Raw genomic sequence first — 19,096 nt, forward strand, 5'->3', positions numbered from 1 at the left:
TTTTTTTTTTTTTTCCCTCTGTTCCCCAGGCTAGCTTGCAGTGAGCCGAGATTGCGCCACTGCACTCCGGCCTGGGTGACAGAGCGAGACTCCGTCTCAAAAAAAAAAAAAAAAGTCTGAAATTCAAAGAAGAAATATACAGCAGGCTATTTCAAGTTTTTCTTAAAGAGGTTTACAAAACTTTCTCAAAAGGGAACTATGTCACTTGAAATTTCACAACTTTCACTTTGCTTTGGTGAGTTTCACCCATCCTGTGCAGCTGCAGTGGGCCTTGCGGCTGTAGCACTTCCGAAAGCTGGCTTCTCTCTCCTAACTCAAGTACCCCACTGGGCCCTAATGGTGGCCAGGGAGCCAACATGCCCAAAGCTAGGTCAAATCCCCAATCTGCCAAATGTATCCCAACCACAAGTGAGGTCTTCCTTGTATGCTCGGTGCGCTGGGGGCCATGAACCAAACTGTCTCCAAGCCATGGCTCACCACTGGGAGTCTATTTCCACCGATCGAGGAGGTTTATACCCAGGCCTCATGGGCAAGGAGCTGACCCAGAATGATGCCAATGAGAAAGACAGGCCTGAGGGAGCTGGACACCTTCAGGGTACTCAGCCGTCTTCTCCACAGACCACGTGGAGATGGCTGTAGAACACAGGAGCCGGGGAAGAGACAGCCAAGGCAAGCGAATTCGAATGTGCCTGACAGGGGAACTAGACATGGGTGAAACCAGGATAAGCTGGAGAGAAAGAGGTAACTGACACTTTAAGAAATTAAAAAGCAAGGAATTTTTCTGTTAAGACGGGGAAAGAGGCCTTCTTCAAAGTACGTAAGCTTCTGGAAGAAGGAAAAAAAGTACTGGGCTGGGTGCAGTGGTTCATGCCTTCCAGCACTTTGGGAGGCCAAGGCAGAAGATCGCTGGAGGTCAGGAATTTGAGACCAGCCTGGGAAACATAGCAAGAAGCCCATCTCTACGATAAGTAGGATGTGGTGGTGGTGCTGTGTTGTCCAGGCTGGTCTTGAACTCCTGGCCTCCAGCAATCCTCCCACCTCAGTCTTCCAAAGTACTGGAATTATAGGTGTGAGCCACCGTACCAGGTCAGAGACTGAGTTTTTCTTCTGATGTCATGATTTAACTCTCTTCTGCCTCCTCCCAAGACCACCCATTACTATTGGTCACCTCAGGAAAAAGGGAAATAAAAACCAAGTATCCCGGTCTTGCCTCTCCAGAGTCACTCCAGGAATCAGCCTCAGTGGAAAGATGCCCAGCGAGCCAGCGTCTCTGGCTGGCTTCACCTCCCACAGGCACAGGCCAGTTCCCTCACCTGTCTCCTGGCCACTGCTCATATTTGCATCGGGGAGAGGGTGCTTATGAGCAACTTCCTATTTGCTTAATGAAACTTCTGTTGTGGGAAGAAAATGGAAAGGCCTGGAAAGAGAACCTCACTGGGACACGTGGAGAAGAGGGCAGCTGGGGTCTCTGAATCAGAGGACTTTTTACAGAGCAAAGATTCCCAGGTTTAAAGATTCCCAGGTCTGTTCTGGAGATAGGAACTCTGACTGACCTACAAAAATTAGGGTCTAAACCACGGTTGTGGGTTTTATGACTATCTGAGCCTCAGTCTGGGAAATATTTGGCTTCTCAGTTTCACAACACATTCTGTGCTTGGCACTGAGGAATACAAAAGTGCTTGGGTCCTGACAGGCAAATCCTGTCTCCCGTAACCTACAGTCTAGTTGGGAAGAAACAGGAACATGCCTAGACACTGAAGTGAGATGTTGCAAGTGTTGTCGCTTCCGCTGGAGCCCCCGTGATAAGCATGCTGAGGAGGATGGAGAGGGAGGCCAACCTGGGAAGATCGGGCCTCGTGCAGGAAACGGCACTGAGGCGGCTCCTTAAAGATGACAGATGTGAGATGTGTGACCACTCGGAAGGCACTCCAGACTGGCAGTACACGCAAGGGACAAAGGAGAGGACACGGGGACCTACCGCAGGTTATCATGCACAGGCCGCAGGGCCCACAGCGGCATGGAGAGGGAACTGCAGCTCGCAAGATTGGCGGAGGGTGGCAGGGAATGAAGAGGCTGGGGCTCGTCCCAAAGGCCTGGTTTCCTGAGGCCCAGTTAACTCATGCCCACTTCCGGAGAACAGAAAAAGCCCCACGCTTCCTCCGGCTGCAGTGGACAGCTCTAGAATCAAACTTCCAGAGCTTAGCTCGCACGCCCCGCCTGCCACTTACCAGGTGTGTGGCCTGGGACCTGGCCTCAGCTTCTCTGTCTGGCTAATAATATCCTCTGCCTCACAAGGTCGTCATGAGGTCAAACAGGCTAATATGTGTTAAGCGCTTTATGGAATCCTAATTAGGAAGGGGGAGTTGGGCTGGCAGGACCAAGGGAAAGCAAAAAGAGAAGGCAGATTAAGGTATACTTCTGCCTTTCTTCATGGTCCAGGACACATATCCTGCACAAATACTAATAACACAATCTTCCTGCACCCAGCTATCACCAGACTCGCAGTTAATAGAAAAATGCAAGTTTGCTCATTCAACCTTGGAGCTACCAGCACTGCACAAAGCCCCCTTCAGTACACAGCACAAGCACCATTCTATGAAATCCCCAGCAAGCCTTTGTTTCCTGTCAGTCAGCTCCCTTCTTGCTGATCTGCCTGTTGCACTCCTGCAATGTATTTTCCTACTTTCTCTGATAAATCTGTTTTTCTTTACCTACAACTGTCTTGGTAAATTCTTCTTATGCCCGCAACACTGGTTCCAGATAGTCATTGCGCACCTGTGACACACTTGTGCCTGGCATATAGTAAGTGCTCAATAAACATTTGTTAGCTTCTATCAGTATTATCAATATTATAATGTGCTGTTCACAAAAGATGATCTACCCTTTGCATTGCTCCTCAAGCTTTATTTCACGTGTTATGAAAAAGGGTTTCATCTTCCAAATACAAACTATATTATTATATGTTCTCCCAAACATTATGCCACCCTTTGCCAATGCTACCCCACCCTGAGATTTCATTAGACACCAGAGATGAATCATCTCCAAACTATATATTAGCATGAGATTGCACTGGGCACCCTGGAACCAGGGTGGTGGCTCTAACACCAGAAGGGAGAGGATGGAGTAAACCAACCTGGTGGAGACAGGACTGACAGATTTGGCAACTGGCTGCCCATGAGAAATAAAATACAGGGAGTCAGAGAGAAGCCTGAAGTTTCTAGTCCGGATGACTAGGGTGGCACTAGTGCCACCAAAGGCTCAGAATGAAGGACAGGTCCACAGCTCAGAGAAAGGAGGCAGTTGCAGCCAGGGGAAGAGTGACGCCTCCCTCCACAAAGCAGGGTGAGATAACAAGAAAATCAAACGTAGCTCTTTTATAAAGGCTTATGGAAAAGAATACACAACCAAATTTAAAAATGAGCAAAGGACTTCAACACATCTCCAAAGAAGATACACAGTCGGCTGGGCACAGTGGCTCACACCTATAATCCCAGCACTTTGGGAGGCTGAGGCAGGCAGATCACAAAGTCAAGAGATCGAGACCATCCTGGCCAATATGGTGAAATCTTGTCTCTACTAAAAATACAATAAAATTAGCTGGACGTGGTGGTGTGTGCCTGTAGTCCCAACTACTTAGGAGGCTGAGGCAGGAGAATTGCTTGATTCAGGGAGGCGGAGGTTGCAGTGAGCCAAGATTGTGTCACTGCACTCCAGACTGGCGACAGAGCGAGACTCCATCTCAAAAAAATAAAAATAAAGAAGATAAACAGTCAACAAGGACATGAAAAGATGCTCAACATCATAATCACTAGTGAAATGCTAATCAAAGCCACAATGAGATAGCATCTCATACTCATCAGGATGGCTACTATCAAAAAAAAAAAAAAAAAACAAAACAGAAAATAGGCCGGGTGCAGCAGCTCACACCTGTAATCCCAGCACTTTGGGAGGCCAAGGTGAGCAGATCACCTGAGGTCAGGAGTTTGAGACCAGCCTGGCAGGTCTCTGGGAGGCAGAGTTTACAGTCAGCCAAGATCATGCCACTGCACTCTAGCTTGGGTGACAGAGCAAGACTCTGTCTCAAAAAAATAGGAGCAAATAAATGTTGGTAAGAACATGGGGAAACTAGAACCCTTGTATATTGTTGGTGGATTATAAAACAGTATAGCTGCTATGGAAAACAGTTTAAAATTTTAAATAGAACTACCATATGATCCTGCTGGATTCCACTTCTGAGTATATATCCAAAGAAATTGAAAGCAGGGTCTCAGAGACATTTGTACACACATGTTTATAGCAGCATTATTCATGGTAGCCCAAAGATGAAAGCAACACAGATGTCCACTGATGAATGGATAAACAAAATGCGGTATGTATATGTATGAGTGTGTGTGTGTGTGTGTGTGTGTCCCATATATACGGGATATTATTCAGCCTCAAAAACGAAGGAAATTCTACCATGTTACAACATGGATAAACGAAGGACATCACGCTGAGTGAAATAAGCCAGTCACAGGACAAATACTATATTATTCAAGATACGAGGTATCTAGAACGGTCAAAGTCATAGAGACATAAAGTAGAACAGGGGTTTCCAGGGGCTGGCAGGACAGGGAATGGAGAGTTGTTTAATGAGTCAGTTTCAGTTCTGCAAGATGAAAAGAGTTCCAGATATCGATTGCACAACAACGTAAATGTGCTTAACACGACTAAGCTGTACACTTTTAAATGGTTAAGATGGCAAGTTTTATATTCTGTATATTTTACCACAATATAATCTTTTTTAAATATATGGAGGGAAAAGTGGGGCTGAGGGAGGCAGGGCCCAAGGTTTGAACTCACAGAGAAGCCAGCATGTATAGGGTTAATAAAGGACTCAGCAAAAGTCACTCGGAAAGGCGGGCACAGGAGGAGGAGGTGGTGGTGAATCAGAGAGAACAGAGCTAGAGAAGCCCGGGGTAGTAGGAGTTAGAAGAGGATGGAGGGATTAAACATAAGAAAATAAGAGGAACTGGGGTGTGCTGTCTGTGACCAGCTTGTGAAGTTCCCCAACGCGAAGAAGGGGAGTGCTGGCAACTCACACTCAGGCTCAGGCGTGTATTCTTCTCACCTTTGATTCTTTTTGGATAGTGTCCTTGTAACAATCAATTCACTGACCAGTAACACTAAGCATTCCTTTTATTTCTTTTTAATTTTATTCATTTTTGAGACAGGTCTTGCTCTGTCACTCAGGCTGGAGTGCAGTGGCGCGATCACAGCTCACTGTAGCCTCAATCTCCCAAGCTCAAGCGATCCTTCTGCCCCAGCCTCCAGAGTGGCTGTAACTACAAATGCGCACCATCACACCCAGCTAATATTTTTATTTGGAGTAGAACAAGGTCTTGCTACTTTGCCCAGGCTGGTCTGGAACTCCTGAGCTCAAGCAATCTCCCGTCTTGGCCTCCCAGAGTGCTGAGATAATAACAGGTGTGGGCCACCACCCTCAGCATTTCCTCTCATCTCAATGTTTTAATTTTTGTGACTGAGGTATTGTTACGGTTGTGCTACCATGCGTCTGAAGGATGTTGAGATGGCACAGCACTGCTAATGGTTGGGTGTTGCTTATCATGACACCAAGGAAAAATATCACCAGATAAGACATCAAAAGACAATATAGATGGGACAAAATTGCATTTTTCACATTGGTTCCCAATCTCTCATGATAATTTCCATTACAGAATACAGGTTGTTAGTGCAATGACAGAAGAGTCACGTAGATGGGACTGTGCATTTCTGTGTGCTAGAGAATGGGATAGTAACTTAAATTCACCAACATTCATTTAAAAATGTATTACTCAGTGAGCCAAGATCGAGCCACTGCACTCCAGCCTGGCAACAGAGCAAGATTACGTCTCAAAAAAAAAAAAAAAAAAAAAAAAAAAAAAAAAAAGCATTACTGAGCTCCTTCCATGTGCCATGCATTTCCAGGCCCTAGAACAGAAATCTCAACCTAAGTCTCCTTCTTGGAGCTGGGTTGGAGATGTCACATAATCTGCTCTCATGATGACCGTAGGTTAGGAAAATCTCCAAACTACACAAGACAGATATAATCCCAAAGCGTTGGGGAGAGGGGAACTTGTGGCCACTGTGGGACAGGTTCCAGGACCAGTGACAGCCACATGCTGCTGGGTGAGCAGGGGACAGGGCTCTCTAACTGGCAATGTGTGAGTAGCAGCGAGATTGGTCCCCTGCCCTCTGGGAAGCCAAAGCCCCCAGGCTGGTCATCTCCAGCTTCCAGCAACTGCGTTTTCATTGTCTATTTGAGCTATAAGGTGAAAACAGGTAAGAATACACTGAGACAGGGTCCAGTTTGAAAAGCAGCCATGGAATTGGGCAAATAGAAAGTCACCGGCTCTCTGAATGAAGGCTTTCTTTAATAATAGATAAAAACAAACTTCAGAGGATGGCCAGTGGGGAGTGAGGGAGGGAGAGGTGAGGGCATGAGATGAGGAGCAGAGAGGCTGACAGCAAGAGAGCCACGAGCTCCCCTGCACGATGACATGAGAGTGAAGCCCCAGGGAAGGCCACACGCACTCTCTGTACCTGCCTCGGGAAAGGCAGGGCGCCCCCTCAGGGAGCACAGCTGCTGGGGCCCGCGCCCTGGGGAAAGGCGTCAGCTTTGGTGCCAGATGCACCCGGGCCCCATACCGGCTCTGCCATTTGTAAACTTTGGCACTTAAGTTCCACGCTTCCCCTGACCCCGGGCCCCCATCTATCACATGGGAACCGCCACACTGGCAGAGGATGGCTGCAGTGGGACGTAAGTCAGCTGAGGGGTTGGGGGAGTTCCGCCTGCTCAGACTGGAGGCACCTGGTCTTCTGCCCCACACTGAGGGTCCTCACTTGCCAGAAGGGTCTGGAAATGACAGACACCAGGCCCCACTCTCTGGTCTGCGGAAGCTCCGTATGTAGAAGTCTCCCTGCTACCAATTTACAATTGGCATTCTCACTTCGCTACCTGTCACGTCTTTCCCATTCCAGAACATTCACCATCCTGGTGGTTCTAAGAGCTGTCCAAGGTCTACAGCCTTCAATAGGTTTGTCCAGAGAGCCCAATTTCCACCTTCCTTCTGCTCTTCTCTCAACCAGAGGAACACCTTTGTGCACCTTTCCACTCCCAGTCACCTCCACACGACACACCCACTCTTCCCACACCAATGTCCCACTCCCCTCCATGCCCATGCCCCCCAAAACACCACACCCGCCCCCCACACACATGCCCACCATGCGACCTCCCTACACATCACACGCCCTCCCTACATACCACACGCCCTCCCTACATGCCACACACACCCTCCCTACATGCCATGCGCCCTCCCCACACACACGCCATGTGCCCTCCCCACACACACGCCATGTGCCCGCCCCACACACACACCACACGCCCGCCCCACACACACACCACGCACCCGCCCCCCTCCACACCGACACCCCAGGTCCCCTCCACGTGGCCCATCTCTCCTCACCTGCACTCCAACACCACCCATTTAAACTTCTTCAGCTGGCACTGCACCCAGGATGAGGCTACTTGTGAGTCAGGGCCTAAAACAGCACTCTGCTTTTTTTTTTACCTTTTGAAGATAACTAGGAATTTTGTGAAGCCTTCTCCCTGGCATCCCTTCTTTGTTCTTTCTGGAGCTAGTTATACCGACTGTATTAGCACTGAAGAGTCCAACATGGAAGACAGGAAAAGGCAAAAGCTCCCTCTCCGTTACCCTCACTGTCATTCGAGGGTGCAGATGCTCCCGGTCCCGTTCTAAATGCAATTCTTCAGCTTCTCCTCATCTTCTGTAAGAGCTCTGATGCCCTCTACCTTCCATGGTGGGTTAGATTCTAAGGTGTACACCAGGTTGTGGTCCAACAGGTCCAGCAGAAGGCAGCCAGCCCCTACTACGTAAGTGCATGTTGCTTCTCCAACCTCACAATTAACATGGAGAAGGCCAAGTCTCCAAAGCTCCATCTGCCTGGGAATCACCACCTCAGTGTCTGCCAAGTTTTCTCCAGCCTTAGCCCAACCACAAAGCAAAACTTTGCATTCTCGGACACCACCATTCTTCCCCAGCTCCAGAGGCCTCCGCACCCTCTGCCCTTAGCACGCGCTCCTCCAGCCCAAGACGTTCTAGGACTCCCCTAAGAGGATCACCCCACTTTGAAATTTACAGGGAAGGTCGTGGAGACAGGTGAGGCCACTTCCTTACCCTGGGTTACAAAAAAGTGATCAGATTTTGATGCCCCTCCATGACTCCACAGAAATCAACTTTCCCTCATTATCTGGAGCAAGTTTTTCAGGTTTCGGTTTTACCTGACAACGAGGTAAGCCCCCAGACTCCCTCGGATCTTCTGCTGGCCATGCCCATACCAGGGGCCTTCTCCTCCCCAGCACTCCTGCGACAGTCCCCTGAGCTACCTTGCTCCCACTATCAGTTCCCAACAGACCTGGCCGAAGCCCTGGGATAGAATCAGCCCTAACCCACTTCTGAATTCCCTGGCTTTTAAAAAAAAAATCTCGTCAACAGCAGCTCTGGCTTCATGAACTCACAACCCCATCAGGCAAAGCATAGCAAAAACCTTAAGTTGCTCATTTCCTCAGCATCCACCAAACCTCCTGATGGGCGGTTGGGGAGGACAGGTGTGTGGAGGGGTAGGGAGGCAGGGGAAGCTTGAGGACCCAGGAAACAATGTCTAAAACATTGTGGTCAGAAAAGGGACTTCTTAAAATATGTGATAGCAAACCCAGAAAACAAAGTTCTCCAGCCACATTCCTACTGCAGCCAGTGTGGACACGGGAGGCTCCTCCAAGGGAGCGTCTGTCACGACGTCAGACACTACTTCTGACGTCAGACACTACGCCAAGCACCTTACGGCATCACAACAATCACGTGTGTGAGGCAACGGAGGCCCGCAAAGGCTGAGGAGCGAATCCAGGCAAGCTGGGGCACAGCTGGGCTTTGAACCCAGGGCCCTCCGATTCTAAATCCCGTGCTTGAACTGTGCCGGACTTGGACAGGCTGCCAACTGCACCCTCCTCTGCCCACCAAGGCAGCTGCTGCCCCAGACCCAAAGGTGGCAAAGGATTTCTGCTGCCGCCACTGTTATGTTACACTCACTGGCACACCACCATGACAATCCATTTTGTCTTTAAAAATAACAATTGCTAAATAAGTAGCAAAGTGAATGTGGCACGGTTCAACATCCCACCAGGAAGAGAAAAGGTGAAGACGGCCTGGCCACAGTGTGCTAGGAAAACGCAGGTGTGTGTTCAGGACTGACTAGTCATTTTCATTGACGGGGAGGAAACCCTCGGCCTCTGGTAGAATTCCCGTGGCCAAGAGGATGAGCCATGTGGGTAAGTGGAGTCCAGGACGGCGGAGAATGGCAGCAGCCAAAGATTTCCACAGCACGGGGAGTTGACAGGAATCACCCAGACCCACAGGAATGTGAGGCCGGGAGCCCTGGCAGGCAGCTGTGGGGTATGAGGGCGCCAAAACCAGTGTCTCGCTCTGCTCGAGACTGCTCCAAGCCTGGTGTGTGCTTCCAGCAGCCAGCAAGCTAGGCATGCTTAAGACTTAACTCGGCCTATTATTCCGAACCTTCAGCTCCTGGCTTTGGAAACGAATGTGTCCTGTATAGGGCTGAACATATTAAATAACAGTATCAGCCTCTGAGAAAGCTTGTATTCAGTGCTGAGCTTGTACAGATGCTATTTACAGAACCACACACATGATGTCTTTATAGATGCAGAATCCTCGGTTTCCAAACTAGGCCAGTGGCAGAACTTGTTGGTTCTCCTTCCCTCCCTAGCCAGGAAAAGTGACTTCTATTTTTCCTTCAATATGTAACTGACACATAAAAGTATATACACTCCAGGCATATGACGTGATGATCTGATACATGTACACACTGTGTAGTGATGATCACAATCAAATTAATGAACACATCTATCACCACCCACACTGTGCATGGAATACCCAGGATTTTGCTCACCTTATAACTGAAAGTTTGTACCTTTTGACCATGATTTCCCCCATCCTGAGTCCTGGCAACCACCGTTCTATTCTCTGTTTCTATGACTTCAACTTTGTTAGATTTCACATATTAAGTGAGATCATGCAGTTATCTGTTTTTCTGTGAATGACTTACATCTTTACATTTGCGGGCTAAATGCAAACTTTTAAAACATATTCAAACAAATCATCCTATGTCATCCCTTTAAATCCCTTCGTTGAAAGGAAACTTTTAAAATATACACAAATAAATCATCCTAAGTCAATCCTTTAAATGAGACCGAGACATGGCTCAGCAGATGTTCCAGAATACCACAGGCCAGTTCAGGACTCGTCAGTGGAGCAGGCCACAGGCAGGCAGAGGGCAGTTGTGAGCATATGGCTGCATTTCTGCTGTCACCTCCCTTATGACAGACAAACAGGATGGAAGAAGGAGAACAGCTGTGGCAGGAGGAACCAGAGGGAGGGTGCCAGCTGCATACGCTGGGCCAGTGACCACAGTTCCAATCCTCATCATCTGCCTTTCTGTAGATAAATGCAGCCTTTACGCTCTGGTGTAGATCACTACCGGTGATGCGGGAATTAACACAACAAACGTGCACAGGATGGAGAGCCACTCCGCATCAAAGAGGCTGGGCAATTTGTCCAGCTCCTTTGTGCCTCATTTCCTCACCCATGAAACAGGGAAAGAACAATGTCTTCCCTCTGGGCCTCAGATGACCACTGCAGTGATCCTGTGATGCAATTAACATTAAAGACACTACACAAAGCCAGGGTGTATCATTTCTGAGGTGTGAGTTTCAAATTCCAAAGCTGGTTCCTTTCCAGGTATGTCTTGGCATGGCGGCGACAGCAGGAACCACGGCAAAAGAGGAAAACCCCGCAGCTCTGATGTCAAACCATTTCCCTGAAATGCGGGTCCTTGCTATTATCTTACCAATGTTCCCCATCCTCACCCCCCTCTTTGAAAACAAATATACCTTCCACTTACAAACCAAAAAGAGGCAGAGTGACGGAATGGTACGTGGCAAGATTCTAAAGTCAAACGGCAGGGTGCCATCCTAGCTCTACCAGCGCTAGCTGTGTGACATTGGGCCTTGGTGTGCTCACCTCTCAAATGGGGATAATAAAGGTACCTAAACCTCATGGTTGTGGTATGGAATCAATGAGATTTTACACATACATGCACATACACACACACAGTTGTCGCCTCGCTATCTGGTGGGGTGGGGTGGGGATTGGTTCCAGGACTTCTGAGATATCAAAATCTGTGAATGTTCAACAACGGCCCCTTATATAAAATCATGTAGTGTTTGCATATAACCAATGCACAGCTTCCTGTATACTTTAAATCATCTCTAGATTACTTATAATACCTAATACAACATAAATACCTTGTACACCATTGTTATACAGGTTGGGCATCCCCAATCTGAAAACCCAAAATGCCCCAAAATCCAAAACCTTTTTTTTCTTAAGATGGGGTCTCTCTACACTGCCCAGGCTGGGGTGCAGTGGCCATTCACAGGCACAATCATAACACACTACAGCCTCTAACTCCTGGCCTCAAGGGATCCTCCCACCTCAACCTCCCCAGTAAGAGGAAATACTGACCTGCACCACTGTGCCTGGCTCAAAATCTGAAACTTTTTGAGGGTCAACATGGTAGAAGTGGGCAACTCCACACCTGACCTCATGTGATGGGTTGCAGTCAAAACTTTGTTTCATGCACAAAATTATTTAAAATATTGTATAAAAGTACCTTTAGGCTATGTGTATAAGGTGTATAAGAAACATAAATAAATCTCACGTTTAGACTTTGGTCCTGCCCCTAAAATAGCTCATTATGTATACACAAATATCCCAAAATCTGAAACGCTTCTAATTTTAAGCATTTGGGATAAGAGACAGGCAACCCATACTGCATTACTTTTTTTTTCCTTGTGTTATTTTCTACTGTTGTATTATTATTTTTTATTGGTTTTTTTCCCCCAATACTCTCAATCTGCAACTGGCTAAATCTGCAGATGTGGAACCCATGGATCTGGAGGGCCAGCTGTGAGTCTGTGCAAGAGATAGCGAGAGTGCTTAGCACACTGCAAGGGCAAGCACTTGCATATTGGCCATTGTTACTCATTTTTAATCCCGGCTCAGGGAAGAGAAAGACAACAAACAGGGTGACCAATACAACAGATGCATTTTTACAACTGTGATCCTCTGTCTAGACCCAAAACAGAGAACTGCCTTTGCAATACTTACAACTGAGGAAATTATGACAGTGAGAGAGATCAGACCTAACCCATTCCATCTTGCTTCTAACCTTTAAGCTGTCCTTGTTCATTTCTGGGCGTAGGATGAACTAGCCTTGAGAAGGAATTCAGTTTATGGTTTGACTCTGAAACAATACTGATAATAGCCCTTTCCTGAAAAGACCTCCTTCTTACCTGGCGACCAGTCTGCTTTTGCAGGATTAACAAATTAGCTACTTAGAAATTAAGGTTTAGGGGTCATGCGGCCTCTGGCTCCAAGAGCCTAAACCTCCCCAAATTGTTCCTGGAGATAACGTCACTACTGTAAAACCTAAGATCAGGGCTTGAGATGTTCTGCAGACCCTGCACTCAATGGATCAGCTGACACCACCCAGGTGGTAATCTGGCTCAACCAGTTCTGCAATCCCACCGAGGAGCAGAAGACCCCAAGAGAACCTCACTTCCACCCCCTATATTTCCATCTCCAACCTGACCAATCAGCACTCCCCACTTCCTAAGCCCCTACCCACCAAATTATCTTTCAAAACTCTGATCCCCAAATGCTCAGGGAGAATGATTTGAATAACAGTAAAACTCCAGTGTCCCATACAGCTGGTTCTGCATGAATTACTCTTACGCCATTACAAATTCCTTGTCTTGATAAATCAGCTCTGTCTAGGCAGCGGGCAAGGTGAACCCACTGAGCAGTTACAAACACTGGAGCCAGAAGGCATCCTAGACAAGCGAGGCTAGTGGTGCTCAAACTCTGGGGAGTAAAGGGCCACTTTTTGTTGGCTTTTTTCCCCAATTCGACCAAGTTGTAGTCCTGCTGTGCAGAACCAGCATGCAGCTTGCTCCACGCGCAACTCCTCACGTGAGTTTAACATGCTCGTCTTGAGTGTTCAACACAATGTGTACAACTGGTTCTGCAGCAACATCAAATTCCTATAGAAGTTTCCAAGTGCTTCTATACTTTCCTCATCATGGATTGTAGAGTTTGTGGGCCTATGAACCACACTTTGAAAGCACTGATCTAGGCTATTCTTTCCTCCTCTCTGCAATGCCATTCTACGGAGCAAGGAACTGCTGATGAATGGCAGAGCTGTTAAGTCTTTAAAAAAAAAATTAGGCCCAGGAAACAGTAGAAAACTCAATCCCAAGTGAACACTAGGAACTCGCAGAAGTAGGACAGAAAAGGGAGTGAAAAAGGGCAACTTCATCAACGTAGCCCAGCCGGCACTGACCACGCGCAGTCACACAGATCTAGAGATGAGAATTTCCTTAGCACCAGCAGGGAGACCACAGCTTTGCAGCCCTTCCCAGGTGGCTTCCCTGACCTTGGGGCGGTCTTCCTTCCGCAGAGCCACAGCTTCCAGTTTGGCTTCGTACTCTGCTTGAACTTGGTCCCTCTTCTTTAATACACTCTGTGGGAGGCAGAGAAGAGAAGCATGTAACACCGAGTCCACAAAGAGGCCTCCCACTCCCAGGTGATTGCTGCTTTTCCCCCACGCCTCCCCAAACTGAGGCCTACCCCGGGCCCAGCCATGTGCTTCTAGGACAGTCTGGCCATGGCAGAAACTCTGGAGGAAGCAGGGGAAAGGAGGAAAGAGAAGAGAACCACTCCTGAGGCTGGGGTTTCTAGTAAAGTAACTAAACCCTGATGCTGAAAGGAAAGAAATTCTAGGAAAAGGCAAGTAGGGGAAACAGCACCCATCCATTGTCGCACTGCTGGGAGGACTCTCCGCTTCACTGTGTGCAGCCAGAGCCCAGCTGTGCAGAAATGTGGAGCTTTGCAGGCTACAATGCTAGATGTTCTCTGAAATCTTAAAGGAAAAGTCTAAGAGAACTCTTCACTCTTCAATTCAGTGAGTGGACCCCTAGCGGACTGATCTGTTCATTGAATCATTCATTAGCCACTTACTAGTCCTCTACTCTGATCCAGGTGTAGAAAGAGCAGAGAGATGCACTCCCTACCTGAGGGGTTCAGTGTGACAGAGGCTCAGACACAGTATGTGTCTGTATGTGCTAAAGGGGCTACACATGTGCAAGTCCAGAATTCCTAGAACCATGCAGTCAGCCCACCAGAGTTAAGGGTCAATGGGCCCCATGAGAGCCAGCTCAGGATGGGACAAGAGTGAGGCAAGCCAGGCACCCGGAGTGCAAAATGTAAGGAGACACTCCCTCTTTGGCCCATGTAGTACAACGTTGGCAACTGAGAGTGAATGCCCCCGTAAATCTGTGCCCAGGGCTCCCCTCACTTCGTCTGAGCTCTGCTGCTATGAACCCACTAAGCAAAACAGAAAAGCTTCTAGCAGACCTTCTAGAAAAGTATCTGTTTCATCAATGGGTTTCTTTTTCCTTCCTTTAGTAGAATCACAAGTGGCAAACCAAGAGTGATGAGACCTTTCCTTTCCACTAACTCAAAAGAAATAAATTGCTATGAAAGTTTCTAATCAGGCACTTTCCCCGTAGGGGACCTTCCAGCAGAGTGCGGAGTCAGGGCAGGAAGGAGTCACCCCCTGGCTAAGCACAGGCACCCCGTGTCCCTGACTGTGCTAAAATGTGACAGGCAACTGAAGAGTTGAGAGTGCTGCGGGTTCAACCTTTTAATGGAATGTGTCAATACTGGGAATCTCAAGTCTTCCTCTGAAAAGTTTGCTTTGAGAAGTATTTTATCAAGAAATGAAAATGAGGTTAAAATTACAATAATTTTCCGTCAATTGCCACTCAGCTGTCTCCTAAGTGCCCTGACATTTCCTCCCCACACTCATTCATCTTTGAAAAGGAATATTTACAGTGCTGTTCAATGGAACTTTCTGCTATAATGGAAATGTTTTATAACCTGCACTAATTCAGGAACCACTGCCTCCTCGTGCCTACTGAGCACATGAAACAAAGCTAGCAGGACTGGGGAACTGGGTTTACATTTTTATTTCATGTTACTCTTTGAATTTAAACTTAAAAAGAGCCACATATGGCTAGTGGCTACCATACTGGATGACATAAATCTATAAAGTAAAAAAAAAAAAAAAAAAAGTACTTTGTGGACTTCATATAGCCCCAAAAATAATCTAAATCTATTGGTCTGGTACCATCAGTAGTAAAAATCCTCTTCTCTATGGACGTGCAAATGTGGTTCCCCAAGGTGCAATGGAACGGCAGGGTGGGGGCTGTGCAGGCTGCTCACCACTGGTGTGCACTTCCCTTCACAGGACGCCTAGCACCTTACTGGAAAAAACATCCAGTACCACATATCCAGACTAGCGCTTCCAGGAAAGAGCATGAGTTGTCCCAGAGACACACACTCTGTCAGTGTGGCAAGAACCTCCTAAGACAATGCCAGCCCAGCCTGGGGCTTCCTGGGGGCACTGCTGGGGTTGCAAGACCCCTGGGACTGTGAGGGGTTGGGGGGAGATGCATCAACCCCACTCAGCTACAATAGTCCAAAAGCGTCTCCTCTCCCCATGCCCAAAACAGATGAGGGAGCCTGCAGATCCAGCCATATCCCTCCCCAGTAGGATTTTTACTACTGATGGTACCAGACCAATAGATTTAGATTATTTTTTTGGGCTATATGAAGTCCACAAAGTACTTTTTTTTTTTCCTTTATAGATTTATGTCATCCAGTTAGCCTGGGCCTGCCCTGGCCCACAGGAGAGGCAGGGTCTCTGTCTCTCAGTGTTTTCCAGCGTGGCCAGAATGCTGCCCTCTCACACAGGCTGACTGGAGGATCCACTCTAACAGCCCTGCATCGCCGGACAGCACAAAAGGCTCCCAGCAACCCTGCAGAGGCCAACGCGCATCATCCCTTTTCTACAGATGAGGAGACCAAGGGACGGTGGCAGGCCCTGTTCAAGGCCACACCTGGCTCATGGCACAGCAGTGGCTCATTCAGGCTGTTCTTGCTGCCTTCCAGTATGTGGCTTCGCAGCTGGCCCACGATCCAACCACGCTAAAGGTTGGACAATGTGTTCTGAATCAAGACAAACTGCTGACGACCGCCACCCTCACTGGGACGCCTTTGCACGCTGTTGGTGATGTTCTGAGAGGATGGGTCCCCAGCCCAGTCTCTATTGATAAAATTGGTCAAACCAGCCTGTGGCTCTGAGATGAGGCCCGAGCTGGCAGTGGGGTAAAGAGGCCAAGAGACCAAGCCAGCGTCTGCAGAGAGGCCCCTCCATCATTGAATGACAAGCAGAAAAGAGTCATCATCTGAACTTCTTACGGAACTTTACAGGGATCGGCATCCCATGGATATGACACATCAAAAAGGCGAAGGGCACAGTGAGAATTTCCTCCTCACGCTTCACGCCACCTGCCCTCCTCTACACACCCATCCCCACGCTGCTTCTGCCCTGCCTTCATACATCTTCATTCATCTAGCCAGGGATGGGGATAGAGCAGAGAACAAATCACAAAACCATGTGGAGCTTATATTCTAGAGGAGAGGCAGACAAGAAGCAAGTAAAATATACAGTAGGTAGCTCTGGGTATTAGGAGGAAAAATAAAACAGGAATGGAAGGTAAGTACCAAGGGTTTGGGGAAGGCAAAATTGTACATAGGGTGCCCAAGGACGGCCTCATGCTCACAAGGTGACTTTTAATTAGAGACATGGAATAAATTCCTCTCGGACACTTATTTTTTTAAAACATTAGAACATTTTGTTGCGATTTCAAGTGGTCCTAATAATCTGGAACTTTACTATCTCTATTTTCCAGTGAAGAGAAGACAAATGACTTTTTCTTTTTTTTGAGACGGAGTCTCTCTCTGTCGCCCAGGCTGGAGTGCAGTGGGGCGATCTCGGCTCACTGCAAGCTCCGCCTCCTGGGTTCCCGCCATTCTCCTACCTCAGCCTCCCCAGTAGCTGGGACTACAGGTTTCCCCCTCCCCCGCCACCACGCCCGGCTAATTTTTTTTTTTTTTTTTTTTGTATTTTTAGTAGAGACGGGGTTTCACTGTGTTAGCCAGGATGGTCTCGATCTCCTGACCTCGTTTTTTTTTTTTTTTTTTTCTGTATTTTTAGTAGAGACGGGGTTTCACTGTGTTAGCCAGGATGGTCTCGATCTCCTGACCTCGTGATCTGCCCGTCTCGGCCTTCCAAAGTGCTAGGATTACAGGCTTGAGCCACCGCGCCCGGCTGACAAATGACTCTTTAACAAATAAATTACAAGGAAAAATAAATGGACAAAGAAGGATTTTTTAATATTTAAGAAACATACCAATCAATGTATAGATCCTGTCTGGATCTCAATTTGGAAAAATAAACAGAAACTGTGTCTGAGACAAACTGGGAAATCTGAACACTAACTGGATATTTAAACATAATTAGGTAGTCCTTAAAAAAAATGCTTGTATTTTAGAGATACATACTAAATGTTTCTGTATGAAATAATATGATTTCAGGATTTGTGTTAAATTAAACCACGGGGTGGGAGTTGGGAGCAGCGTTAGAGAGAGACAGAACCAGATGAGTCACGAGTGGGCGACTGCTGATGCTGGCTGGGATCCGCGCAGGATGGCTTGGATCCGTGCAGGATGGCTGGGATCCACGTGGGATGGCTGGGATAGATGTGGGTTTATTGCTTTCACTCTATTTTGTGATATGTTTGAATTTTTCTATAATAAAAAGGCTAAACAATAGAAACATCCCATAGATGACATCTGTCATCCAAATGTTTGTAACAAATTAATAATAGTCATTAAGAGGTCTATAGTTACGTCATCCATGAAATATTAATCAAACAGCCTTTATCTACAAAGACAAAATGCTTAGAAGAGTTGGATGACAGATGCATTCTGTGGTTTGGCTTTCAACATCTGCACTGGATTTGTCCCAAGAAAGACCACAGTGGTCAGTATCTACAGGAAAGCGCAGCGTCCCTTCCCCACCCCCAGACTCTTGCACATGTCTTCCTCTGCCAAGGCTGTGGGCTCACAAACTATGGGAGGGGGAAAGGCAGAAAAAGAGCCCCAGCGCCAAAGGTCAGCAGCTATCAAAAAGCCTCTTCAAGCCCACCAAGTTTTTCAGCTTCAAAGCTTTGTGGAAGAGGGACGCTAGGATGCAAGGCTGGAAGAGGATACCAAGGCAGCAGGAACAGCTCAGCCCCCGGTAGAGAACAGCAGGATGGGTGGTTCATATTCCTGTAGGCCAGGGCTGACGACCCAAGACCCAAGTGGAATTCATGTAGAGTAATGGGTGTTCACTAACAAAGAACAAATGAGAATAAAAATAAAATACCCACATAGTCCTGCGGCTTAGGGCAGCCCTCTAGAAGGGCACTTTCCTGCAGGCAGGAAAATGAGTCTGATTTGGTCCTAGTGATAGCACCAGCTCTGGTTAAATGACTGAGTTCAGGTTACCCCTTTCAACATGCTCCTTTTACACACTCATTCTATGGAAACCAGAACCACCTGTGATTTAGATGTCCTGGGGCAATGTTGGTATTACCCCCTCATTTTAAGAGATATTTTTACATACAATTTGGAAAATTTAAAGGAGGGGGAGAAGTCATACATAATCTCATCAGGCAGAACAACCAGTGATACATTATTTCTTCCCTTCTGGTCTTTTTCCTTGAATGGCTTCTTTGATACTTCCCATTTCTGTTTCTCTGCCTGCACGCTTGTTATTCAGATGGTCTAATCCTCTAATTTTCATATTTTTTCCTCCAATTCTCTTTTGGTTTTTTTTTATATGTGACATTCTTAACTTTTTCTTCTAACTCTTCTATTAATTTTTTTATTCCTATCATGGTTTTAATTTCCAAGAGCTCTTTGTTCTCTGATTTTTTTTTTTTTTTTTT

The 19,096-nt window shown here is 47.3% G+C and overlaps 1 protein-coding gene across 1 annotated transcript in view; it reads right to left on the reverse strand.

Annotated features, from left to right (window-relative positions):
- Window positions 1–19,096, reverse strand: part of SNX30 (sorting nexin family member 30) — a 110,665-nt gene that overhangs the window by 17,543 nt on the left and 74,026 nt on the right. The window contains exon 7 of the mRNA XM_011992462.1: window positions 13,630–13,716. Within this exon, the coding sequence (XP_011847852.1) occupies window positions 13,630–13,716 (87 nt within the window). The remainder of the gene's footprint in view (window positions 1–13,629; window positions 13,717–19,096) is intronic.

The sequence above is a fragment of the Mandrillus leucophaeus genome, unplaced genomic scaffold, assembly GCF_000951045.1.
Source record: "Mandrillus leucophaeus isolate KB7577 unplaced genomic scaffold, Mleu.le_1.0 Scaffold410, whole genome shotgun sequence".
In the NCBI taxonomy this organism is placed as follows: Eukaryota; Metazoa; Chordata; class Mammalia; order Primates; family Cercopithecidae; genus Mandrillus; species Mandrillus leucophaeus.